The sequence below is a fragment of the Eutrema salsugineum genome, unplaced genomic scaffold (genome assembly GCF_000478725.1).
Source record: "Eutrema salsugineum unplaced genomic scaffold, Eutsalg1_0 scaffold_17, whole genome shotgun sequence".
Lineage (NCBI taxonomy): Eukaryota > Viridiplantae > Streptophyta > Magnoliopsida > Brassicales > Brassicaceae > Eutrema > Eutrema salsugineum.
The window spans coordinates 197,950-221,425 of record NW_006256852.1 but is presented as its reverse complement, the minus strand read 5'-3'; the positions used below and the strand labels follow the sequence as shown (position 1 = coordinate 221,425).

The following is a 23,476-nucleotide window of genomic DNA, read 5'->3' as shown; positions in this document are numbered from 1 at the left end:
AGTTTCTTAGATATTGTCATTGGCTATTTCACATAAAAATATGTGTATGTTTGTTCAATTTCTAACCAAACCGTTCCGAAATAGAACAAATCGGTCCGGTTTAAGGTGCTTCACGTATCAATTTTGAAAATCCGATAATCCGTACAATTTGATTAATGCAATTGTATATACAAACATTATGTTAATGCCTCTTACATGTTTTTTTATCTTGATACATTTTTTCTTTTTGTTATTTCTGTTTCTCTTTGTTCATAAGAAAAGAAATGAAATGAAATACATAAAAATAATTAGACAGGAAGATTTAGACAAACCTAAAAGCTAAAAAAAAAGAAAAGAAATGAAATACATAAATCGGCCAAAAACATTAAAATCCCCGGAAATAAAAGGCCAAACAAAAAAAACATAGTCCAAACAAAAGAAGCTCAAACTCCTTCCCCTCTGTCGTTTCTTCACACTTCACAAAACATTGTTTCTTCTTGATCATCTCTAAATTTAAAACCATAACCATCATTCTCTTCTTCCTTTCCTTTTTGTCCACCATTTCTCCAACGGATAAGAATTCCCATGGACACAATCACCACCATCCGTACCGTGCTTTAAGGCTGAAAAAAAAACAATTGGCTAAGCCACTATAAAATGATTAAGTTTATACATATATACATATATAAATATATGATTAAAGCTTATATATATGTGTGATGAAGCTTATATATATGTAGTTTAACATTATGTGTTTTGACTTTTTGTTTGAGAAGTACATCACGTTAAAAATTATGGTCATAAGAGATATTGAATTGGTGATTTTCATCAATGTAGAGATGGTTAAAACTAATTCTTATCTGAAATTTTTTTTTTTGGTTGAAAATTATTATGTGAGTTTAGTTAGCAATTTTTAAGTAAAAAATAATTATTCTATGAGTTTAGTGAGCAAATTTTAAGCAAAAAAGGTCAAAATTTTCCTTAAAATTTCATATACCATAAGTTTCATTAATGATTTTTAACCAAAAAAAGTTTTCGTTATTGGTGTTTTGTATGTTTCAAGACACCATTATAATTTTCAAAATTTTATTAAAATAAATATATAACAAGACGCACATTTTTTTAGGTTGGTCTTAAACCTCTATGAATCAGTGTACGAAAACAACCATCATTCCCACCATTTTCCTCCTTTTTATCTTTCCAATTATGATCATCTGTCAAGATTCCAAACCAAAAGACACTTGGTATCCAAGATATCACTCAAAGGTTTTGGAAAATTCATTTCAGTTCAAGAGGCAATTGATGCAAGCCCTACATCAAACTAAACTAAAAAGCTCATTCTCATTGATTCCAGCCTAGAGGGGTTATTTTTCTAACTCAATCATCATCAACGAAAAAGTAATGAGATTGATATTATCAGAGAAAGGGTCAATGTTCCTAAAAACAAGACCAACATCGTGATGCAAGTAATATGTTAAAACTTTTTGCTGCAATATTTGGAAAGAAGTTCACTGCTTTCGATATAAATTTCAAAGTATACTTACTCTTTAGCTGGTTTTCTTGTGTGTAAATATTTTGCTTTCTGGACAATTTTGATTTGATTGTGTTATAGAAAGTGGAAACCTAATATTAAGCTTGTTATTCTCTTGTATGTTGGATTGATTTGTGGATTTGTTTATGTTTTTTGACTTTACGTTTGTGGATTAAAAAGTAAGTGGGTTGTTTGCATATTAAGTCAATTCATACAAAATATTACTTCTGACCTATTTTTGTACTTTTTTAACTTTAACTTGTAGTTTTTTATTTTGTTGGGTGTAAAAATATTACTCTAAAGCCAAATCCTGCTGATGATAATAGCCTATTGGAGTATTATCATGTTATATTGATGCTTAAATACTAACTTTAGTTTGGAGTATATATCATGTTATATTTCGTTTAACTACTTTTATTATTTGTAGTTAATTTATTTTTGTACTTTTCATAACCTTAACTCTACATAATTTATTATATATATTAATATATATGTGTGTGTTATCAATGTAGTTCACATGTATTATAATTGATGTTATTAAGTTGTGAACGTGAAAATCCCGTTGAATATTAGTGATTTCAGGATTCATACAGAGAGGAGGTAGAAGAAAATGGGTATGTTCGCATAGCCCAATTCCCCAATAGCAATATTGAATACGTTACTCTCCAGGTTTGTGACTATTTTCTAATAATTTTACTGTAATTGTTGTTTAATTGTTCTTAAATATATTAAGTATAGTTTTCTGTAATGTTAGCAGCTCTCATGATATCTCTCTCAGCGGCCAGTCGATCTTTTGTTAAAATTCAATTTTAATAAACAATTGATCTTGTAATATTAAATTTGTATGCGAATGAGAAATAAAGTTTAATAAGCAAATGAATCTTATAAATTCATTTGAGATTTGAGTTTGAGTCTATGGAAATGAAATGTTCTCATTGGCTATAACTAAAAGTAGAAGTGTAAAAGTTTCACATTGCTTAACAAAGAGGAAAACATCTTGCATATATATAGCTTTTCACAATAAGGGTCAAACAGCTTTATGGAAGTAAAATGACATTATGTAAAAACATCTAAACGCGTGTCGTCATTGTTGCCAGTGCTGGTGCCGGGCTCGGGCTCATGCTCATGCTTATTGCTCATTGCATTTTTAGTTGGCTTTTAGGACTCTAGGGCTCTTGGGCTCTTGGGCTCCTGAGCTCTTGGGCTATATATAGCTGGTCGTGGGTCGTGGACTTCTTAATTCCTTTGGGATAGGATAAATCTTAAATAATAAAAGATTGCGTCCAAATAACTATAAAGATATCTGAATCTGTTTACTTGCAGAAAAAGAAGAATATTTCACGAATACTCCTTTTTTCCAAAGCTTATTCCTTGTGGATCAAGCCGAATCTTCCATATAAATAGACGCTCATCTCTTTTTATTATACACACTGAAAAACACATAAAACAATTCTTCCAGCAAATCTCTCTCATCTAAATATCGTAAGTGTCTTGAGAGTTAATTATAACATAGTTTTTTCAGTTCATAGATTCTATTATGGGTGTTACATAATAGTCTCATCACGGTTGTATCATGTGATTCAAAAATCACTCCATACAGACACACATCACTGACGATTTATTGGGTTAAGAAAAGAGATCATATCTCGACTCTGTATTCCATCTGGTTTCAATCAGTTTTCAAAGTCTCGTTTTATTCACTACAAGAAAGTATACGATTAGCAACGATTTTTTACGACGATTAAGAATCGTCGCAAATTCCCTTCGAATTAACAACGAAAGCACGACGATTCTTATAATCGTCGCCAAATCGTATCGTTAATTGGCGACGAAAAGAATTCGACGTTACATCGTCGTGCAGTAACGATGATCTGGCGACGATTATAAGAATCGTCGTTAAATCATCGTAACTTAGGGACGACTTAACGACGAATAAACCCGATTCTCATTTTCGTTGTTAATTCGTCGCTAAACTACATTTCATCGTTAATTCGTTGTTAAATAACGTTGTTAATTCGATGGTAAGCAGAATAAAAAATCTATATATAGGGCCTCCCATAACCCAAAAAAAATCACAATGCTCCTAAATAAGAGTGATTGAATTGATCACTTAATTGGTAACAAGTATTAAATTTAAAAATATTCACTTGGTAGTGAATATTAAATATATATACGAAATGTCGTCCATATATGAAATTCGGAAATGGATGTACAATCGTATTGATTCAACGGGATCGTTGACAAAAGAATTCAGTGAGGGGGTTGAGGGATTCATGCATGAGGCGGGAAAACTCCCAAGAACGATTGTCAGTCGTATGATGTATTGTCCTTGTCCTAAATGCATGAATAGAAAATTTATCACAATCGCGAAAGTGTGGTCGCATATATTAAATAGAGGATTTATGCCACATTACTTTATATGGTACCATCATGGAGAAGGGCATGGAGAAAGTGCAGGTAGTAGTAATAACAATTATCAAGCTTCAAATTTTGAAGACTCGTCAAATAATTTGCATCAAGATGAATATTATCATGCAGAGCAGCAAAGGTTTGATCATGATAGAATTCAAGACATGGTTACAGATGCATTTCACGAAACCACAAACACACTTGCACCTGTCCATGATGAGGAACCCAATGCAGATGCAAAAAAATTTCATACATACAAATACGGGACGTATCGGGCTACAGCTAACTATGGAGTATATGTGAAGGGTGAAATAGATTTCTATGGAGTGCTGCAAGACATAATTGAAGTAGAATATCCCGGCTGCTTAGGTTTGAGATGTGTTATTTTCAAATGCGACTGGTTTGATCCAACAATTAGACGAGGAATCCGGAAAAACAAATTTGGCTCGGTAGATGTCAACCAATCCCGGCGTTACAGTAAGTTTGAGCCATTCATACTCGCATCACAAGCAGAACAAGTATGCTTTGTTCCATATCCACGCGTCCGTACATCGGGTGTTCAATGGTTATCTGTGATTAAAGTTTTTCCGAGAGGTCGAATTGTGGGGGTTGAGGATCTTCCAATGCAAGAAGATCAAACCTATGATATCGCAGAACCCAGTGAAAGCACTGATCCTATCCTCTTGATAGATCTTGAAAACAGACAAACTGAATATCTTCCCGACGATAGAGGAAGAAAATGACGAAGATGAGTTTGAGGAAAATGATGATGAACCTAATGATGAAGGTTCAACGTCATCTGAAAATGATTCCTGTTAGTTTGTAATCAGTATTATATGTCATGATTTTGCAATAAAATAATTTCTCCAACTAAGATATATATAGATATATAATTAATTGATATTTATAGATATGTGTACTAAATATATATAAATTAAAACAGAAATTATATAAATTAAGGACGATTTAACGACGAATCGTCGTAAGTTACGACGAATCGTCGTTAGTTACGACGAATTACCGACGAATCGTCGTTAAATCGTCCTTAATTTATTTCTACCCCTTCCCGCCATAAACACCCGCCTAAATAGTTTGGGAATTCGTCGCAAATACCGACGATTTAACGACGACGCCCGGCTTTTATATAAGGAGCGCTCGCCCATCTCACTGTTTGCTCATTCTCTCCTTACTTCCTTCCATATCTCTCCGCTGGAAAATCCTCCCAAAACCAATGTAAGTGTTTTTTTTATTATTTATATTATTTATAATTGCTTTACTAGAATAATTAGGTATGGAATATTAGTTTAGGAATGGAATAGTTTAGGAACAAAATAGTGTAGGAATGGAATATATTTTGTAAATGGAATAAAATAGGATTGGAATATTTTAGCTATTTAAGGAATTAAAAATTTATATTTAATTAGATATATGTTTAGGAATTGATGTTTAATTTTTTTTTGAATATTTACAGATGTCTGCTCGTCGTCGTCGGCCTCATTATGGTGATATGTTTAGCGATGCTGGTACATCTAGTGGGAGAAATCCCGTCTCTTCTTCTGCCACAGAGACAGATTTTGTTCCCGCCACTCATGCTCCAGCTCCACCACCACCTCCACAGCCGCAAGTGCATCGTGAGATCCCTTATGCACATTTGACGGTGCATGATATCATTGCACAGCCGGGCCGAGAGAGACTTACTAAGCTAGATCCTGATCTTCCGCCGGATGCACATTGGTATGTATAGATTAGTTAAAATATATATGTTTTATTATTATAAATTATATTTATTTTAATTAATTTTACTTATATAAATTTCTATATTGTTGTTTTAGGTTCGGCATTCATAGCAAGGTTGGCCGCACGGTTTCTGATATTATTAAGTCCTACTTTGTGGAGCCTCATTGCAATCTCACCCAGCTTTCACAGCATACCATTGACACATGGTTCAAAATATTTGCGGTAAAATCAATTTTTAAAATAATTTGTAGTTTATTAAAATAATTATTTCAATTATTCCGAAATGTAATTATGTGGTTTTTTTGTAGCAACGGTATGACTGGGATGAGAAAGACCATAGCGAGGTGGAGAGACTCTTTACCGAGAGAGTGAAGCTTCGACTTATGGGCACGGTTTCCGATTGGAAAAAATCGTGGAAAGTCATTGGCGATGATGCAAAGCCTATTAGCATGGACCCTGAGGTGTGGAAGGGTTTGGTGCGATATTGGATGATTCCGCATTCGCAGGAGGTTGCGGAAAAGTGTTCTATTTCCCGCAATGCGACTGATACAAACGGTCAGAAGAAGGCTTTTCCTCATACAGCTGGCCAAACACCATTTGGAGGTGTTCGCCTGCAGATGGTATGAAATTATTATTTATATTAGATAATTAATTTATGGTATTTGATATTAATTAATTATAATAACTTTTTTTAGGCTGCCAAGAATGGAGGCGAACTCCCGCCTATGACAGAGGTTTTCGCGAAGTGTCATCGGAAAAAGGATGGTGCATTCGTTTCTGAGAAAGCCGAGCAGCTCTATAATGAAGTTACTTCAAAGGTTGCTGAGCGAGAGACCCAACTATCTCCCGGAGGTTCTTCAGTTCAATCCGGAGGGTTGACTACTCGTGAGATCGATCAAATCTTCGAGGAGGTATATATATTTAATAAATATTATTTATTTATTTATTTTTAATATTTTGATTTCTAATAAAATTTACTTTAAAATGTAGGTCGCTCCGAAAAAGAAGGGAAAAGTTGTAGGGATGGGATCTATTAGAGACGTCCCGAGTGCTTCGTCATCCGCACCACGCCGCCGAGGACCAGAAGATGATCCAGTCGTTCTACGGGCCAAGATTGCAACTTTAGAGGAGTCTCAAAGCGCATATCACCAGGAAGTTCAGGAGGAGCTTTTGGAGTATGATTCCATCTTCGATATCATTGCCCTCTCAATCCCAGAGATGTTGCAAATGCCTTGCGAGCAAAACGTCAAAAACGTGCAGCGGAAAAGGAGGCAAGATTGGCGGCACGGAGAGTGGCGACACAAGCTGCGGGTACTCAAGGAGCATCTACAAGTGGTGGAGCGACACAAGCTGCGGGTACTCAAGGAGCATCTACAAGTGGTGGAGAAGATCAATCACATGCTCCGGTTACTAATCTTGCGGACGATTTTGGAGATTTCGAAATTGATTATGATGCTTAAATATGATTTCTTTTTGTTGTAATAAAAATATTTTGTTTTGTTTTTAATTAAAATAATTTTATTTTCATATTTATTTTTAAATTAATTTATTTAATTTTTAATTATTATTTCAAAAAAATTTGGGTTTAAAAAATAAATAAACATTCGTCCTTAAATCGTTGTAAATTACGACGAATTCAGAACGAAATGTTTACGACGAATTAGGGACGAATCTAGAGTAACGACGACTTAAGGACGATTCTTCTGCCACGAATTTGCAACGAATTGCCGACGAAAGCTTTTCGTCGTTCAATCGTCGTTACATTTACAACGAAGTTACGACGAATGCTTCCCGACGATTTAACGACGATTATTTGTTTCTCGCTAATTAAAAACGATTTTACGACGAATTATCAATTACGACGATCAATATACGACGAACTGGCATTCGTCGTTAAATCGTCGCAAACCTCATTTCACAACGATTTAATGACGAATATGGTCGTTGTGAAATGGGTGATTTCTTGTAGTGATTCGCTTACCTTAGCATATCGTTTATATTATTATTTTTTCCGTTACTTCAATCTGATTTTCACGGTCTTACATCTTTATCAAACTTCCGTCATCATCATCACACAATATCTTATAGATTAAGGATTTCTTTTTTTTTTCTGTTTTTTTTTTATTTTTTAAGATTTTGAAACATGCTAATTAAGGATAATATGTATGTATGCCCTAAATCATGAAATTATAGATAATATGCATTAAGGATATGTATATATGCCCTAAGTTGTGAAACCTTATATATAAAATTTGGCAAACTCTCTCTAGTTGATCACCACGTGGGGGAGAATGTCACGTGTCACATCAAATTCCAAAAAAAAAAATAATAAATAAAATCATCATACATTTCTTGACTCTTTGCTCTGTAATAAAAATGAAAACATATAATTTTTATCGTCAAAAAATTAACCTAAAAGGGTTTGCGGCCGATATCTATCATTTTTTTAGGGGAGGATCTCAGTTTGGAATAGGAATAGGCCTCATATTCTTTTGCGCCGGATGAATGAACATTCTGAGAAGAAAACTTCTTCTCTGATTTTCCATGTTTCTATGTTTAGGCCCAATTCAGGGAAATAACTTCAAGCTTGGCGGCAGCAGGAGGATTGAGGGAATATAGATTGATCAGTTAGCTTCCGTTGTGGGATCTGTTATGACAAAGATTGTGAAAATTAAGCCGTCGCGCAGCTTATACGCCACCTTCTCCGCTGTCGAATGTCCTGAGAAGTTCGACTCTTTGGTAAGCAGATCTCAGCGGCCCATTATCTCCACTGTGGCTGTCTAAGTCCTCTGTACAAATTAAACTACTGGAGAGATCTGATCTAACCCGTATGAAGAGAATGTGAGCGCTTCCATTAATTCACCACGTCTAGGATCAGATCGTTTGTGTGTTATGTTACTGTAGAAAATCCATACCAGGTTCTATTACATCTTATTTCCAGGGGCTTCTAAGTCTACTCCTTTCTTCGTCTCACCACCAAACATCGGCTTATGTGAGTCCATCAAATCTTCTTTCTTGCAGATCAAGTAACCAAGGTGTTCGCTTTTGTCAAATTCCTTTCATGGATGTCACCAATGTCTACTTTGGAATTAAGGGTGGCAGAACATTTTTGTTTCGAAAAAACTTTTAAATCTCAAACAACGACAATTGTTAAATTGTTGGGGTATTATTTTTGACTCACAAATATGTGCTATGCGGATTACAAGTGTTGAATTGCTCACATAACTGATGCAGCAATGTTAACATATGTTTTGTGTTCTTGGTTAGGAATGTTACTATGATTTAATGAAAGATCAACAGATTCTAAGAAAATTCATAGGGATTCCCTTTAACATTTGAAAATAGAAGTGTTAGTGGTTGAATTTGTGGTTAGGTTTTCCAAAGTATTATGTGCAGGTTTTGTTGTCTTAAGATTTGGACCACTTAGAGCTAACAACTTGTCATATGTGGTTACATCACGAGTTAGTATGCTCTTCGGCCGATGGATGGAGACAAATGGTTTACTAATTATTTCAAATTGTATTATTTAGTATTGTAACTGGTTAGGTAGTTAATAGCAAAGAGTATTGGATTTCAAATAAGCAAATACAATATCAAATATGTATGGTTTTGTCGTTAACAAAATTTATGCCAAGAAAACTTGCACGTATGCGCAGATATTAATCTAGTTATGGATAATATGCATTAATGATATAATATTATTGTATATCCTATATAAGTTGTGGAATCTATAATTAAAATCTCTGAGTTTATTTGACTGATCTAACTTATTTTTCTTGAAGATATATGCGACTTGGTCCGGTGGTGCACCATAGTGCCGTGCCTTATGAACAAAAAATTAGGCAATGGTCTTAGGTCACATCAAAATTAACAAAATTATAGGACCATTTTAATTTTAAATATAGGCTTATGTATATAATTTAATATATATATTTAGTTTATTTGTTTGAAAAATTCTATAATATTAAACATTTTATTATTATAAGAGAAACTAAATAGTCTGATTATCATATCTATAGGAAAATCTGATAAATGTTTTTGTAAGAAAAGTGAGAAAATTTGTAATTTAGAATTTTCTATAATATCATTATTTTTGTATGTTTCATTTCAATATTATAACTTTAAAAGTATTTCTTTTTTTATAATAAAAACTATATTTTTAAATTTGTCTTAGGCCTCTATAAACCTAAGAACGGACAGCACCAGCAGGCGAGTAATTATACTTTAAAAAAAAATCTAAATTATGTTTCTTTTGTTAATTTTGTTTAAGAAGGGATCTATGTCAAAAATGATGTATCTATGTCAAATGAGTTAAAAACACATATCCAATAAATGTAAGTATCTAAATTTCTTTTTAATTATTAATTCAAATAAGCAATCCATCCCTAATCATAGAATATCTCATAACAATTTATAATCATATAATATATCATAACAATCCATAATCATAACGCCTTTCTGTAGCTTTTGTACGTTTACAAAACATATACTTTGATTAGATATTCTTCCATCTAAAAAGAAGAAATCCTTACTTGTACATCAATGAACCAAAGACAGATGACCTCTATGAAAAAAAAGAAATAAACAAAACTGTAACAGTTTAAACTAAATTGACATAACATTTTGTTGTAGTTAGAAAAAAAAAAGGACATATCAGTTTTAGTCAGGTCACAATAATAAACGGGCTTATATATGGGCTCATTTAGATGACGGGCTTTAATATAGAACAGAATCGATGAGCCATCTTGGATTTTATTATTACATAAATAGCAAAGTCGGGTCTAGATACAAACATAAGCGACAAAATAGGTCCGAAAATAAAATTATTTAAAAACAAATTTAATTTGATATTCAACGAGAGAAACAATCGAAAGAGAGAGAAACCCGAGTCCTGAAATCAAACTCCCTCGATTTTCCCGAAAACCCACCAAAGAAAAAAAAGAAAAAAAAAAAAATGAGCACCTGACAATTCACCAAACTCTCAAAAACTTTTAATTAAATTTTTTTTTCTTCATACTCTCAATCAAATCGCAATTCAATCAACACTATCAATTTTCTTTTATTTATTCCTAAAAAATTACGGAAGAAAAACCAAAAGAAAAGAAAAAGAAAAGGAAAATTAATTTTTGTGTGTGATGATGGAAACGAATAGTCAGACAAGCACTGTTGGTGTTGTTCGTTCGATTGCTGTTCTTCTTCGTGATTTCTTCTTCTTTTTATTTCTTTTAATATATAATTTTTTTTTCTCTCGGGGTTTATTAATGATCTTGTCGATATTGCTCTCTCCGTTGTTAATAATGTTTAATGTTTTTGATTTTATTTGCGAAATTCCCAATCACATTCGTAGTAGTCTCGTAGAGAGAGAAAGTTTTTCTTTTTGGTTTTTTTGGTGGATTTTTATTCTTCTTTACTTCTTCTCTTTATTTTCCTCGTCAAACCAAAAATCCAACGGTGTTCGTGATGCTGTTTCTTCCTCCTCTCTTCAGAGAAAAACCCAGAAAAACCATTCCTTTGATTCCTCCTTTCCCCCACGAATTTTACTCCTCTGCTCAAGCTTTTTGATCTATCTTGTTCATTGAAGTTTAACAAAGTAAGTTTTTTTTTCCTCCCAAATCGATTCACAAGTGTTTGTGATTCTAGGGTTTCGATTTTTTTCTAATTCCTGATTTGGGGATTTCACTGTGTAGAAAAATGGAAGGTGTGTGTGAAGAAGCAGAGAAGAACAAAACACCTGAAGGTGCTGAGAGTAAGTCTAAACGGAAAATGAAAACAGCTGCTCAGCTTGAAGTTCTTGAAAATACTTACGCAGGTTTGTTTGTGTTTTTGTTTTTGTTTTGTGTTTACTTCATTGTTCTTAATTTGTTGTTATATCAGTGAGTTTTGTGTTTAATTTCACTATAATGTTTGCTTAATTTTGCAGCTGAGCCTTATCCTTCGGAAGCAATAAGAGCGGATCTCTCAGTCAAACTAAATCTCTCCGATAGGCAGTTACAGATGTGGTTCTGTCACCGGCGGCTTAAAGACCGGAAATCCACAACTCCGAGCAAACGCCAGCGTAAAGAGCCGCCGGCGTCGTCAACGGCGGTTGAATCCTCTATACCAGCCGTCAATGCCGGTGATTTGGTGGCGGGAAATGAGCATAACTCGTTTGGTCACGAGCTTGATTCCAGAAGAACCCCGCGAGGCGGTGGTGGTGGTGGTTTAACGGTGGTTAGGCGGTTTAGTGAACCGTCTTCCGCCGAGGTTAGAGCCGTTGGTTATGTGGAAGCTCAATTAGGAGAGCGCTTGAGAGATAACGGACCGATTCTTGGAATGGAGTTTGATCCTTTGCCTCCTGGTGCATTTGGTATGCCTATAGGTATATACTACATTCTGCTTCTTACCATGGAGCTGCTTAGAATCAATAGAAATGTTTGAAAATTGTTTTTTTTAATAATCTTGTTTGGTGTGAAGCAGAGTTGCCAAGCCATAGGAAGGCGGCTAGGCAAGCTTTTGAGACCAACATATATGTCCGGTCTGATGTCAAGCCAGTTAAAGTTAGTTTTTGTCCATTAGCTTTGTCTCATGATTTGTGCTGTTTTTGTCGTTCTTGTTCGTTCTTGACAAATTTGTTTATCTTCCCATTTTTAGGAGTCTGTGAGGACCATTCGTGAATATCAGTTCCTTCCTGAACAACCATCTTCAAAGACTGATCATTCAGAAAGAGCTTCTCCTTCGCACCATTTTGGAGTTCCACTTGATGCTTCGGTTTTGAGGGCTTCATCAGTGTCTGCTGGACATCGTGATGACTATAAAGTTTCACCGAGGATACCAAACTTGAATCTTTCAACTCATCAGGGGAAACACGTCTTTTCGCCTAATTTGGGAGAATATGACTCACCGTATCAGAAACCCTACGTGGATACTGGAAACTTAAATCATGAGGATCCATTTATACAATCAGAGAGAGAAGTTGGTAATGATGATGATGATGGTGAGGATGATGTTATGCAACTGGAGAGAAAACGCAAGGTATGGTAAAGAATTACTTGTGCATTTACATTGTTTTATTATCACTGAGTTCTTCCTCATCGGTTTTTTATACATACTCATTGTAGAGTGAAGAAGCAAGAATATCTCGGGAAGTCGAGGCTCATGAGAAGAGGATCCGAAAAGAGCTTGAAAAACAAGATATGCTGAGACGAAAGGTCTTGCTCGGTTTAAGCTAAGCACATACTTTACTAGATGTTTTTGCTGTTTCTTTTCCTCAGTGTGTAAGTTGATTATGTAGAGAGAGGAGCAAATGAGGAAAGAAATGGAGAGACAAGACCGTGAAAGACGGAAAGAGGAAGAACGGCTTTTACGTGAAAGGCAGAGAGAGGAAGAGAGATACCTCAAAGAGCAGTTGCGAGAGAGGCAGCGCAGAGAGAAGTTCTTGAAGAAAGAAACAATCAGGGTAATGTGACATATGCGCTACCTTTTACATTTCTTGAGAACTTGGGGTGAAATGTTGTTTTCCTCATTGGCAATCTCTCAAATGTGGATTAGGCTGAGAAAATGCGGCAAAAAGAAGAGATGCGTAGGGTAAAAGAGGTTGCTAGGCTTAAAGCTGCTAATGAGAGGGCCATTGCTCGTAAGATCGCAAAGGAGTCTATGGAACTTATTGAAGACGAGCGATTAGAACTCATGGAGGTCGCTGCACTAACCAAAGGATTGCCTTCAATGCTCGCTCTTGACTTTGAAACTTTACAGAACCTCGAGGCATATAAAGGTGAATCACTGTTTTTTTTAAAAAAAAAAAAACTCGTCAACATTTAGTTTTTTCAGCTGTTTTATGGGAGTTGTGTCTTATATCCATCTGATGGAGTATATTCTTTCAGATAAGAAGGTGATATTTCCCCCAACATCTGTAAAATTGAAAAAGCCTTTTGCTGTCAAACCATGGAATGGTTCTGATGAGAATGTTGCAAATCTTCTTATGGTGAGTGTTTCCATCTAATTTATCCTTATTTTTTCATTCTTAATGTGAATATCAGTAACAAATGTTTTGATTTGGTTGAAAACATTTAGGTGTGGAGATTCTTAATCACTTTTGCGGATGTTCTTGGCCTTTGGCCATTTACTCTGGATGAGTTTACTCAATCATTTCATGACTATGTAAGTGTTCCTCTCTTTCTAGTATCTCTGCATTCAGATCTAAACAAGATTTGCTTTTCTCAGCTTTATACCTTGTTGGTCATGTAGGACCCACGGCTAATGGGAGAGATACACATTGTTCTTTTGAAGACTATAATCAAAGATATTGAAGGTGTTGCAAGAACAATATCAATGGGCGTTGGAGCAAACCAGAACGCTGCAGCTAATCCCGGAGGTGGTCATCCCCATGTCGTGGAGGGTGTAAGTTTTATTCCTTTTTAGTATGATTTCGATTATAATGTAAGGTATCTCTCCTATTCCTCCTATTGTTTAGTATGATGCAATTTTGTATTTTAGGCATATGCTTGGGGTTTTGATATACGCAACTGGAGAAGAAACTTGAATGTTTTTACTTGGCCTGAAATCTTGAGGCAACTCGCTCTCTCTGCTGGGTTAGGACCACAACTGAAGAAACCAGACATTAAAACCATGTCTGTTCATGATGACAACGAGGTGTGTAAATCTGTGTTTTCTGCTATTTCGTTTTTTTTTTATAATGTTGTGCGACTTCTATTTACCTTATTTTCTCTCAAGTGTAGGCCAACAACTCTGAGAATGTGATTTTCAACTTAAGGGTTGGAGTAGCAGCTGAGAATGCTTTTGCCAAGATGCAAGAAAGAGGTCTTTCTAATCCGCGACGTTCACGGCATCGTTTGACTCCAGGCACAGTTAAATTTGCTGCCTTTCATGTTCTGTCTATTGAAGGCGAAAAGGGTTTGACAATTCTCGATGTTGCAGATAAGATTCAGGTAAAAAAAGATGGTCTAAAATATTGTTTTTCTCTTGAAGCTTATTTAAGCAGCTTATGTTTCATTTCTCGCTTTCTTTCATATTGATTATAGAAATCAGGATTGAGGGATCTAACGACGAGCAGGACACCTGAAGCCTCGGTTGCTGCTGCGTTGTCTCGGGATTCGAAACTCTTTGAGAGAGTAGCTCCTTCTACTTACTGTGTGCGTGCTTCCTATAGAAAAGATGTAGGTGATGCTGAGACTATATTCGCTGAAGCGAGGGAGAGAATACGCATGTTTAAAAGTGGTGTTACCGATGTAGAAGATGTTGATGACGCTGAGAGGGATGAAGATTCCGAAAGCGATGTCGCAGATGATCCAGAGGTTGATTTGAATCTTAAAAAGGTAGATCCTGATGCTGTGGAGATAGAAAACTTAGCCGGTGTCGAACCTGTGTTGGAAAATGGGAAATTGGAAACAGTTACCATGAAAACCGAACAGGTACTGCCTCTTAAAGATGAGAAAAGAGATGATAGTTTAGCAAATGAAGCTCTAGAGGATCCGGTTGCCAACGATGAGGACAATGCTTGTTTTGATGAAAGTAAACTTGGGGAACAGTGGGTTCAAGGACTTGTGGAAGGAGACTACTCGAATCTCAGCGTCCAGGAGCGTTTAAATGCACTTGTTGCTCTCATTGGTATCGCCATCGAAGGAAACACAATCCGGATCGCCCTTGAGGTATTTACTACTACTAATACTAGAATAATTCTTAAACTTGTGCATTGTCTTCAGTCTTTGACCATAACCAGGTTCTTGTGTGTGTTGTTTGCAGGAACGTTTGGAAGTTGCGAGTGCGTTAAAGAAACAAATGTGGGGTGAAGTACAACTCGACAAACGATGGAAAGAAGAGTCTTTGATTCGAGCCAACTACCTTTCATACCCAACGCCAAAGCCGGGGCTGCTTAATAACGCAACCGCTGCATCAGGAAACCAAGAAAGCTCATCAGCTGATGTGACTCCAATCTCCTCACAGGACCCATTGAGTCTTCCACAGATCGATGTGAACACAGGACCAAGCTTGCCATCGCAAGAAAATGTATCTGGAATGGAGAGTTTGCAGTATCAGCAGGGTTACACAGCGGACAGGGAAAGGCTCCGTGCACAGTTAAAAGCGTATGTTGGATATAAAGCAGAAGAGCTATATGTATATAGATCACTTCCACTGGGTCAAGATCGAAGGCGTAACCGTTACTGGCGGTTTTCGGCGTCTGCATCTCGGAACGATCCCGGTTGTGGAAGGATATTTGTTGAACTTCAGGATGGTCGATGGAGGCTCATTGATTCCGAAGAGGTATATACAAAGAAGCTTAAAATGTGAACATTTGTCGATAACAATCATTGAAGTTTCTTTGGTTCTTGGTTTTTTTTCAGGGTTTTGACTATTTGGTGAAGTCACTAGATGTTCGAGGTGTACGAGAGTCACATCTACACTTCATGTTGCTGAAGATCGAAGCATCTTTCAAGGATGCAGTGAGGAGGAATGTGGATTGTTCCATATCTTCTAGCTTAGATTCCGATACTGAAGAGATCTCCACGACGTTTAAGATGGAGCTAGGGGATCATCATAACGCCATGGCGAGATTCCGGAGCTTTGAGAAGTGGATGTGGGATAACACGCTGCATCCTGGTGCATTATCTGCGTTTAAGTACGGAGCCAAGACAAGCGGTCCGCTTTTACGCATTTGCAGAATCTGTGCGGAGTTGAACTTTGTTGAGGATGTTTGTTGTCCGAGTTGTGGTCAGATGCATGGTGGTTCGAATGTTGGTGAGCTGTGTTTTGCTGAACAAGTGGCTCAGCTCGGTGATAACTCGAAAGGAGGAGATCCTTTGTTTATCTTGCGTGGCTCGGTCTCGTCTCCTCTGAGAATAAGACTGCTCAAGATTCAATTAGCACTTATCGAAGTGAGTTTTTTCTCTCTATACTTTTTCCATCATCCCAACTTAGAAATATGCACTAATGTGAGATTTCTTCTTCTACCGTGGACAGGCTTCTCTTCCACCAGAAGGACTTCAAGCTTTTTGGACCGAGAATCTAAGAAAGTCATGGGGTCTGAAGCTGTTGTCATCAAGTTCCCCTGAAGAACTTCATCAGGTTCGTGTTTCCAAATATCCTCCATTGATTCAAATTTTATCTTCTCTTGACAATTCTGATCCGCCTGTTTCAGGTTCTCACAGCTTTAGAGGTAGCACTAAAGAGAGACTTCCTGTCTTCAAACTTCGAAACAGCTTCAGAACTCTTGGGTTTACCGGAGGAATCTCTCGCCAGCGATCTCTCTTGTTCCGGTAATGTACTACCGTGGGTACCAAAGACAACGGGAGTGTAGCTTTGAGACTCTTTGAACTCGACAGCTTCAATGTTACACCACCTGATCAAAACACGATCTCAAAAGACAAAGAATCCCAAGAATTTCGTCGTAAGTATATACTAAACAACGAATGCTTATAGTTTTTCTTGAATATTTCAAGCACTGAAAGTTTTCTTGTTCACAAGGATTTGGAGACGAAGTTTCTGAGTAATGTCCAAGAAAACGATGCAATGGAGACGACTCCGGTGCAAGTTGCTTACACGCACGAAGAGAACTGGACAGAGCCTGGTGTCTCTAGCTCTGGTCGAGGTCGACCACCACGAGGACGTGGCCGGCCTCGTTCCCGTGGCAAGAAACCGTCGTTGGCTTCTTCTTCTGGTAGACCACCAAGAGGTGGAGCAAATTCAAATGGTGAAACAATGTTGAGACCAAGAGCTCAACCTCGCGGCGGGGGTAGAAAGAACGGACGGCGGAGCAGCACCAGAAGCCGGTTGAGACCGACAAAAGGAACGCTCGGTATATCTAATGAAGGAGGAGGAGGAGGAGGAGGAAGACGAGCTAAAGAAGTTGTTGTAACCACCAAGAACGCTTTTCCTGATAATGATGATTGGATTGAGACGCCTGAATTGCAGGAGGATGATGATGGAGAAGCTAGCAGCTCGGGGAGGTCGTTTCAGTATAAGGAGGACTATGACGATGTCATGGCTCCATTTGATGGGGAATCAAGTAAATTAGTAGGTAGGGGTGAGTTTAGTTTACATAGTGATGATGAATACGAAGAAGAAGATGAAGAAGAAGAAGAAGATATGAAAATGGAAGTGAATGTTGATGATGAAGATGAAGATTATGTAAACGAGGATTTTGATGGTAGAGAGCAGCCGGAGATTAGTATTGATGCAGCTCGGAAAAGGTTTCCTTTCGAAGATCCTGATCTAACATCTTCATCTTCTTCCGATTTTCAGTGACTGATTATTAGAACAGAAACAAAACGCTGAATTTAACAGTTCACATTTTTATTAACCCTTTTTTTTTTTTTAATTAAGGTGGCATCAATTGTGATCTTTTTATCTCTTCAAACACTGATTTTGCTGTCTGATTCGAGGTTAATCGCTAAACACAATGGAGAGGAAATGATCCGTTCGGTTCGGTCGCAGGGTTGACCAGCAAAACTTAATAAGTAAATACCAACTCTAAATCAGCATAAATCAGCTTACAATATCTCAAAATCTTGAATTGAGTTGATTTGGTTTACCGCAAAAATTTTATCTGTGGACTGGTTTTATTCAGTTATTCGGTTTTTTTACGCCTAAGGCTAAGGTTGTATTCAGTTTTTGTGTTTTCGGTAGATTTGCATAGATCTCAAAGTTTTGATTAATTCGAGATTTTTACACTAAACGAATAATTTTTGATTTTTCTTAGTTGTTCGAAAATTTTCAAAAATCAACAGATTATTATTCTATCTATTAAAGTTTCGGCTACGCCATTTAGTATCAGAGATATCATTTTAATTTCTTACTCAAAGTTCGATGCTGTTTTCATGCACCATATTACTAGAAAGTTTCTATTATTATGCAAATACATATCTATTTGTTTCATCAAAAGATTAGTGCGAAGAGTTCAGAGATACTTATATCAATTTTCTTTTATGGACCAGTATTTCTTTCAAATATGGGGTATGACACTATAAAACCGAGCTGTGAAATATATGTACCCATCATGGTAGTTAACTAGTTGCTATTGTGATTGTAAAATTTGTAACTTTGTTACATTATTGTTGGTGGTGTTGTGTTGCCTTGTAAGTAAAAGAAAAAAGAAAAAAAAAAAAAACAGACAGTTTGGATCTGTAAAGAGAGATAGAGAGTGGGACTGAGAACGACGTCGTGCATATGTCTCTCTATGGAACTTCGAGACAAAGAACTGCTCGCCTCATGACACAGAAGAAAGACAAAACCTTCTTCTCCACATATCACACCTTCTCTTTGATTTTTTAATAATAGAAATATCATCTCAATCATACAACGGAAACATCTATTTTAATCATAGATATGATTTTTTTTTTAAAGATTCTTGCAATTTAAGAAGGTGTCTTATATATAATTTAGGACCTTTTCTTAATCATTGAAAGACAAATTTAAACTTTTTTCTTTTCGTATTGTCTGATTTTTGATAGAAGAAAAAAATTATGGTACTTTTGACGCAAAGCTAGAAAGGGTATTACCTGGTACAATGCATTTGAGATGGTTGTAACTTGTAAAATCGACCTGACTAGTTAAAGAAACTATGATCAGAGAGGAAATGGACAATTTCAGAATTATTTTATCTGACATGTTTTCTTCACGTATTTGATATAAAATTGTACCAATGTTTTGAACAAATCTAGCATAAAGTTTTTTTTCCCCTGTATAAATATAGCAATATATTTTGCATCTTTTAAAATGTCCGTCCACTATCTCTAATAAGTACATCTACGAAAATATTGTTCTGGCAATATCAGATTCCTGAATTTGCAGATAGTTTTTCGAGATTCAAAAATACCAAAAAGAATTATTAAAAAAAAACTCTAGTGTTGATGAATCCATTAAAAAAATAGGAGATTGCGAAAGATAACCGGTTGGAAACAATGAAACAAGTACGGATTGCATAAAAGAAACAAAATTGATAAGATAAATTGATTAAAGTCCATAATCCTTATGTCAAATTAATTGTTTTACTCCACGGTGATTTGTGTGGTCTAATTTCTTTTCTATTTATATATTTTTGAACATTTCATTGCTTTTCTATTATTTTTCTTTTTGGCTAAAGATTTTCTTTTCTATTATTGCTTTACTATAAACAAGGACCCGAGCTACGAAATAACATTTAAAATTTTTCTATTCATCATTTCAAAGTAGTTTAAATTCGTTAATATATATTCTTTAATTTCTTGTTTGTTAAAAACGTATATATTCTTTCTTTTTCGTTAATATTCTTTGGATAGCACAAAATACGAATTGATTGATCGAGTCTGATGTTCATTTTTTTTTTCAAAATACAATCTTCTGATCTAAGATCTTAAGAGCATCTCCAACTCATTACTCCATTTTTACTTTATAAATGGAGTAACTCCATAATGGAATTGGTTTCTCTCCAACCCTACTCTATTTTTACTTCATAAAGAATATTTTAAGTATATTTTTTTTCTACTTAATTTATAAATTATTTACAGATATACCCTTTTATTTATCAAACTTATGAATTGAATTCAATAACTTTATTTTAGTGATTTATTTTCAATAAAATGAAAATTGTTATTTTAATTTAAGAAATTTTTATAAATAAATATATTACATTACACAACATAATAAAAACAATAATAACTTAAGAAGATAACATAATTTAATTTAATTATCATCATTAGTATATTTTTCTCACAAATAATCAATTAATGCATTTCAAAGTGAAAAATGAGCTTCTTTATCTTTGATTTCTCTATATCGAGCAAGAAACTCTTGGAATCGAATATTATCATCTTCTGCCAATTGAATCTCTGGAGGTTAAGCTTCTATTCTAACTTCAATCGGAGCATCAAGATAACGTTCATCTTCGATTATTATGTTATGTAAAATTACATATGTAGTCATTATATCATGTAGCACATTCTTTTGCCAAAAACAAACTGGACCTTTCACAATAGCAAAACGCGATTGCAAAACTCCAAATGCACATTCTACATATTTCCTACATGCTTCTTGTTGTGTAGCAAAATATTTTTATTGTTGTGTAATAAAATTTATATGTAAAAAATAATAAAGCTTTTGTTTAAGATTTATCTGATAACATATAATAGATGAGGGATCAAATTATAAATAAAAAAATGTCCACTTAAAAATGGAGGTGATGAATAGTGTCACTCCATATATAGAGGCGCACTGTTCATATCTCTATTTTAGAAATGGAAATAGAATAGGGTTGGAGAGGATTTTACTCCAAAATAGAGTTTGGAGGTGGAAATGGAGTAGAATTAGAGGTGGAAATGGAGTAGAATTAGAGATGGAAATGGAGTAGAATTAGAGATGGTTTAAGTGCTCTTTACTTCATTTCGATTTAAATGTTCCAAACAAGTCACAGTCAATGAGTCTGACATTTAAAAAAATAACGTGGAGGATGCCAAATTCGACCAATCGCAGAGTTACCACTATTACAACGATTTTAATCTGTCGTTTAAGAACAATGAGGTAAAACATAAATAATATCAAAGAATGCCAATAATATGCATTCTTGAACAACCGAGAAAACGGAAGAAAATGCAAATACTTTTGGTCCATAATCTCTTTCAATATTCAGATTTAACCTATAGATATTTCTATTTAAAGAATAACCCTCCGTCCCAAAAAGAGTTTGAACCAGGGCACAAAAGAAATGCAAACACTTCCTCTAAGACTAAGACGAAAACTGTTGATATGTCATGAATAGTATCGTGAATTGCTTACGGTAACATGGGATCAATGGTATGTGGGTGTTCTTATATTGGACACTTTAATAATTAATTTTATTGGGTCTAGTGTTACGCTCAAAGTCAGTTTAGGGTTAACATATATTCTTTTTCGTTCTCCATTCTCTCTATTGTATATTGAAGTCCTATTTTCTGCCTCCAATAATAAAATCAGTCTTATTTGTCTATAAACATAATGATGCGGTCAAGCATTAGAGCGTAAAAAAAGCTAAGAGTTGTGTTCAATTAGACGATGTAGTAGCTAGACGTTATTATAAACAAAAGTGTGACATGGCTGTAATGCGAGCTCGATAGTTTTAAATATTCCCTTAAATGTTTTGAAGAAATGATAAACTTAAAGAGGAACCTCAATATATACGAAATTGTGTAAAAATTCTAAGTCCAGAGTTTATGCCTGTGGATATAAATATGTTCTAAAGGTTAAGGAGGAGTCACTGGACACACTTAGAAGTCAGAGCCAAATCGAGAAAGATTTAGGTTTTTTTTTAGAAAGAGAGTAAGATTTAGGTTTTGAAGCGTTTTAGTCTTAAAGCTGAGACAAAATGTTCGCTGATTCCAAAAAAATTATGTAAGTGAGATTCTAAGATTATAAATATGAACAAAATGGTCGGTGTCCATTTAAAGTCTATTTCAGAATTGAGTAACTCGAGTCACAGACTAGAAATTGGTCGAGGATAATTTCTAGTATGTTTTGGAGTTGTGTAACTCCGATCAAATCAAATATAGCTTATATAAAGTGAACTTGAATAACTTTTAGCGGATAAAATATTGTACTTAGTGATGTGCAACTTATAAAAAGAATGTTAGTTACATTTAAAGTTACCCATTCACTCCATTATACACCCGCTTACGTCCGTTCACCATCCACAAAAACAAAAATCTAAATAATTAAAGATGTTTTATATGTGAGACAAAAAGCAAAAAAGAAAAGGAAAAAAACACCAACTATGATACCCCTCTTAGATTTTAAATAACTTTAAGAAATAAGGATACTATAAGAATTAAAATATCTGTAAGGTTGCCATTATAGTTATCTTTCGAATTTCCAAAAACACATGTACGACGATTTATACATTTCTGTGAAAATGTCATTTCATTCATGAAAATGATATTCAATCTTTATTGATAGAAGTAAAACTAAATGCCAAAAAATGGTACAACTCATGTCGCTCACTAATTATGCATCAGTGTAATTTGATTTGACGGACATTAAATTTTTGTACCTCCATAATCCTCATCATTATTACATCAATGTGTCGTAAGAAGAAAATTTCATGTTTACTTTTCTATCATTATCTGTTATGTTTTCGGGTAAAACAAAAATTGCTCTACTTCTTAAAAAGTCTTGATAGGCTTGTTTTATTTTAGATAAAGCAGTAGATTTTTGTTTTCGAAGATAAAGCAGTAGATATATGACATTATTCAAACTAAATGCGAACTAAATACGCATTTAAAGATATTTTTTTCTTGAACATCTTCATACATTTAAAGATGTTACATGCATGTAGAAGAATTTTGAAATTTTGATGCTGCATGTTGTCAACGAAAAACTTTCAATGGTAACTGTAAAATCATTTATAATCGATAAAGAATTTCTACAATTTGTAGATCTTTTTTCTACGATCTTCGATTAACTCAAGTATTATATTTGCTCCAAAGTTTGAAGTCCAGTTATAAGACTATTCTCCCTTCAAATCATGTATTATCTCTTATTAATTAACCTATTGGTATTAACACGTTTATAAATGTTCCTGAGTAAAGAAAAGGCTTCAATTATTATTTGAACAACAAAAAAAAGGCTTCAATTATTACAACGCTCTACATATGATTTGTTTTTGGTGTCTGCCCTTTTGTGAAACATTTTCTTTTTGGTGTGAAGTTGTCAAATTTTGGTTGCTTTGTTCTCCTCTCTTTTTCCCTCTTCTGACTCTTGCCTTCCTTTTCTGAATATGTCTATCAACCAATTTAATTAGTACTAGACTACTAGCAATATAATAATAATTCATATTTGCTAGGAATGGTATTTTTTTGGGTGCAAAAGAATGTTTTGAACTAT

The 23,476-nt window shown here is 34.9% G+C and overlaps 1 protein-coding gene across 1 annotated transcript; it reads left to right on the top strand.

Moving 5' to 3' along the window:
* The first annotated feature begins 10,624 nt into the window (after positions 1-10,624).
* LOC18020679 (homeobox-DDT domain protein RLT2) lies at positions 10,625-17,990 on the top strand. Its single transcript, XM_006403069.2, is given in 20 exon segments — positions 10,625-11,246; positions 11,344-11,465; positions 11,577-12,014; positions 12,113-12,192; positions 12,287-12,667; positions 12,754-12,843; positions 12,927-13,091; positions 13,184-13,406; positions 13,516-13,616; positions 13,706-13,792; positions 13,880-14,032; positions 14,129-14,284; positions 14,371-14,580; positions 14,674-15,300; positions 15,395-15,913; positions 15,994-16,524; positions 16,610-16,714; positions 16,788-16,938; positions 16,941-17,040; positions 17,098-17,990. Coding segments are annotated over 19 exon segments (5,031 nt in total). The 5' UTR covers positions 10,625-11,246; positions 11,344-11,347; the 3' UTR covers positions 17,894-17,990.
* Positions 17,991-23,476: the final 5,486 nt, after the last annotated feature.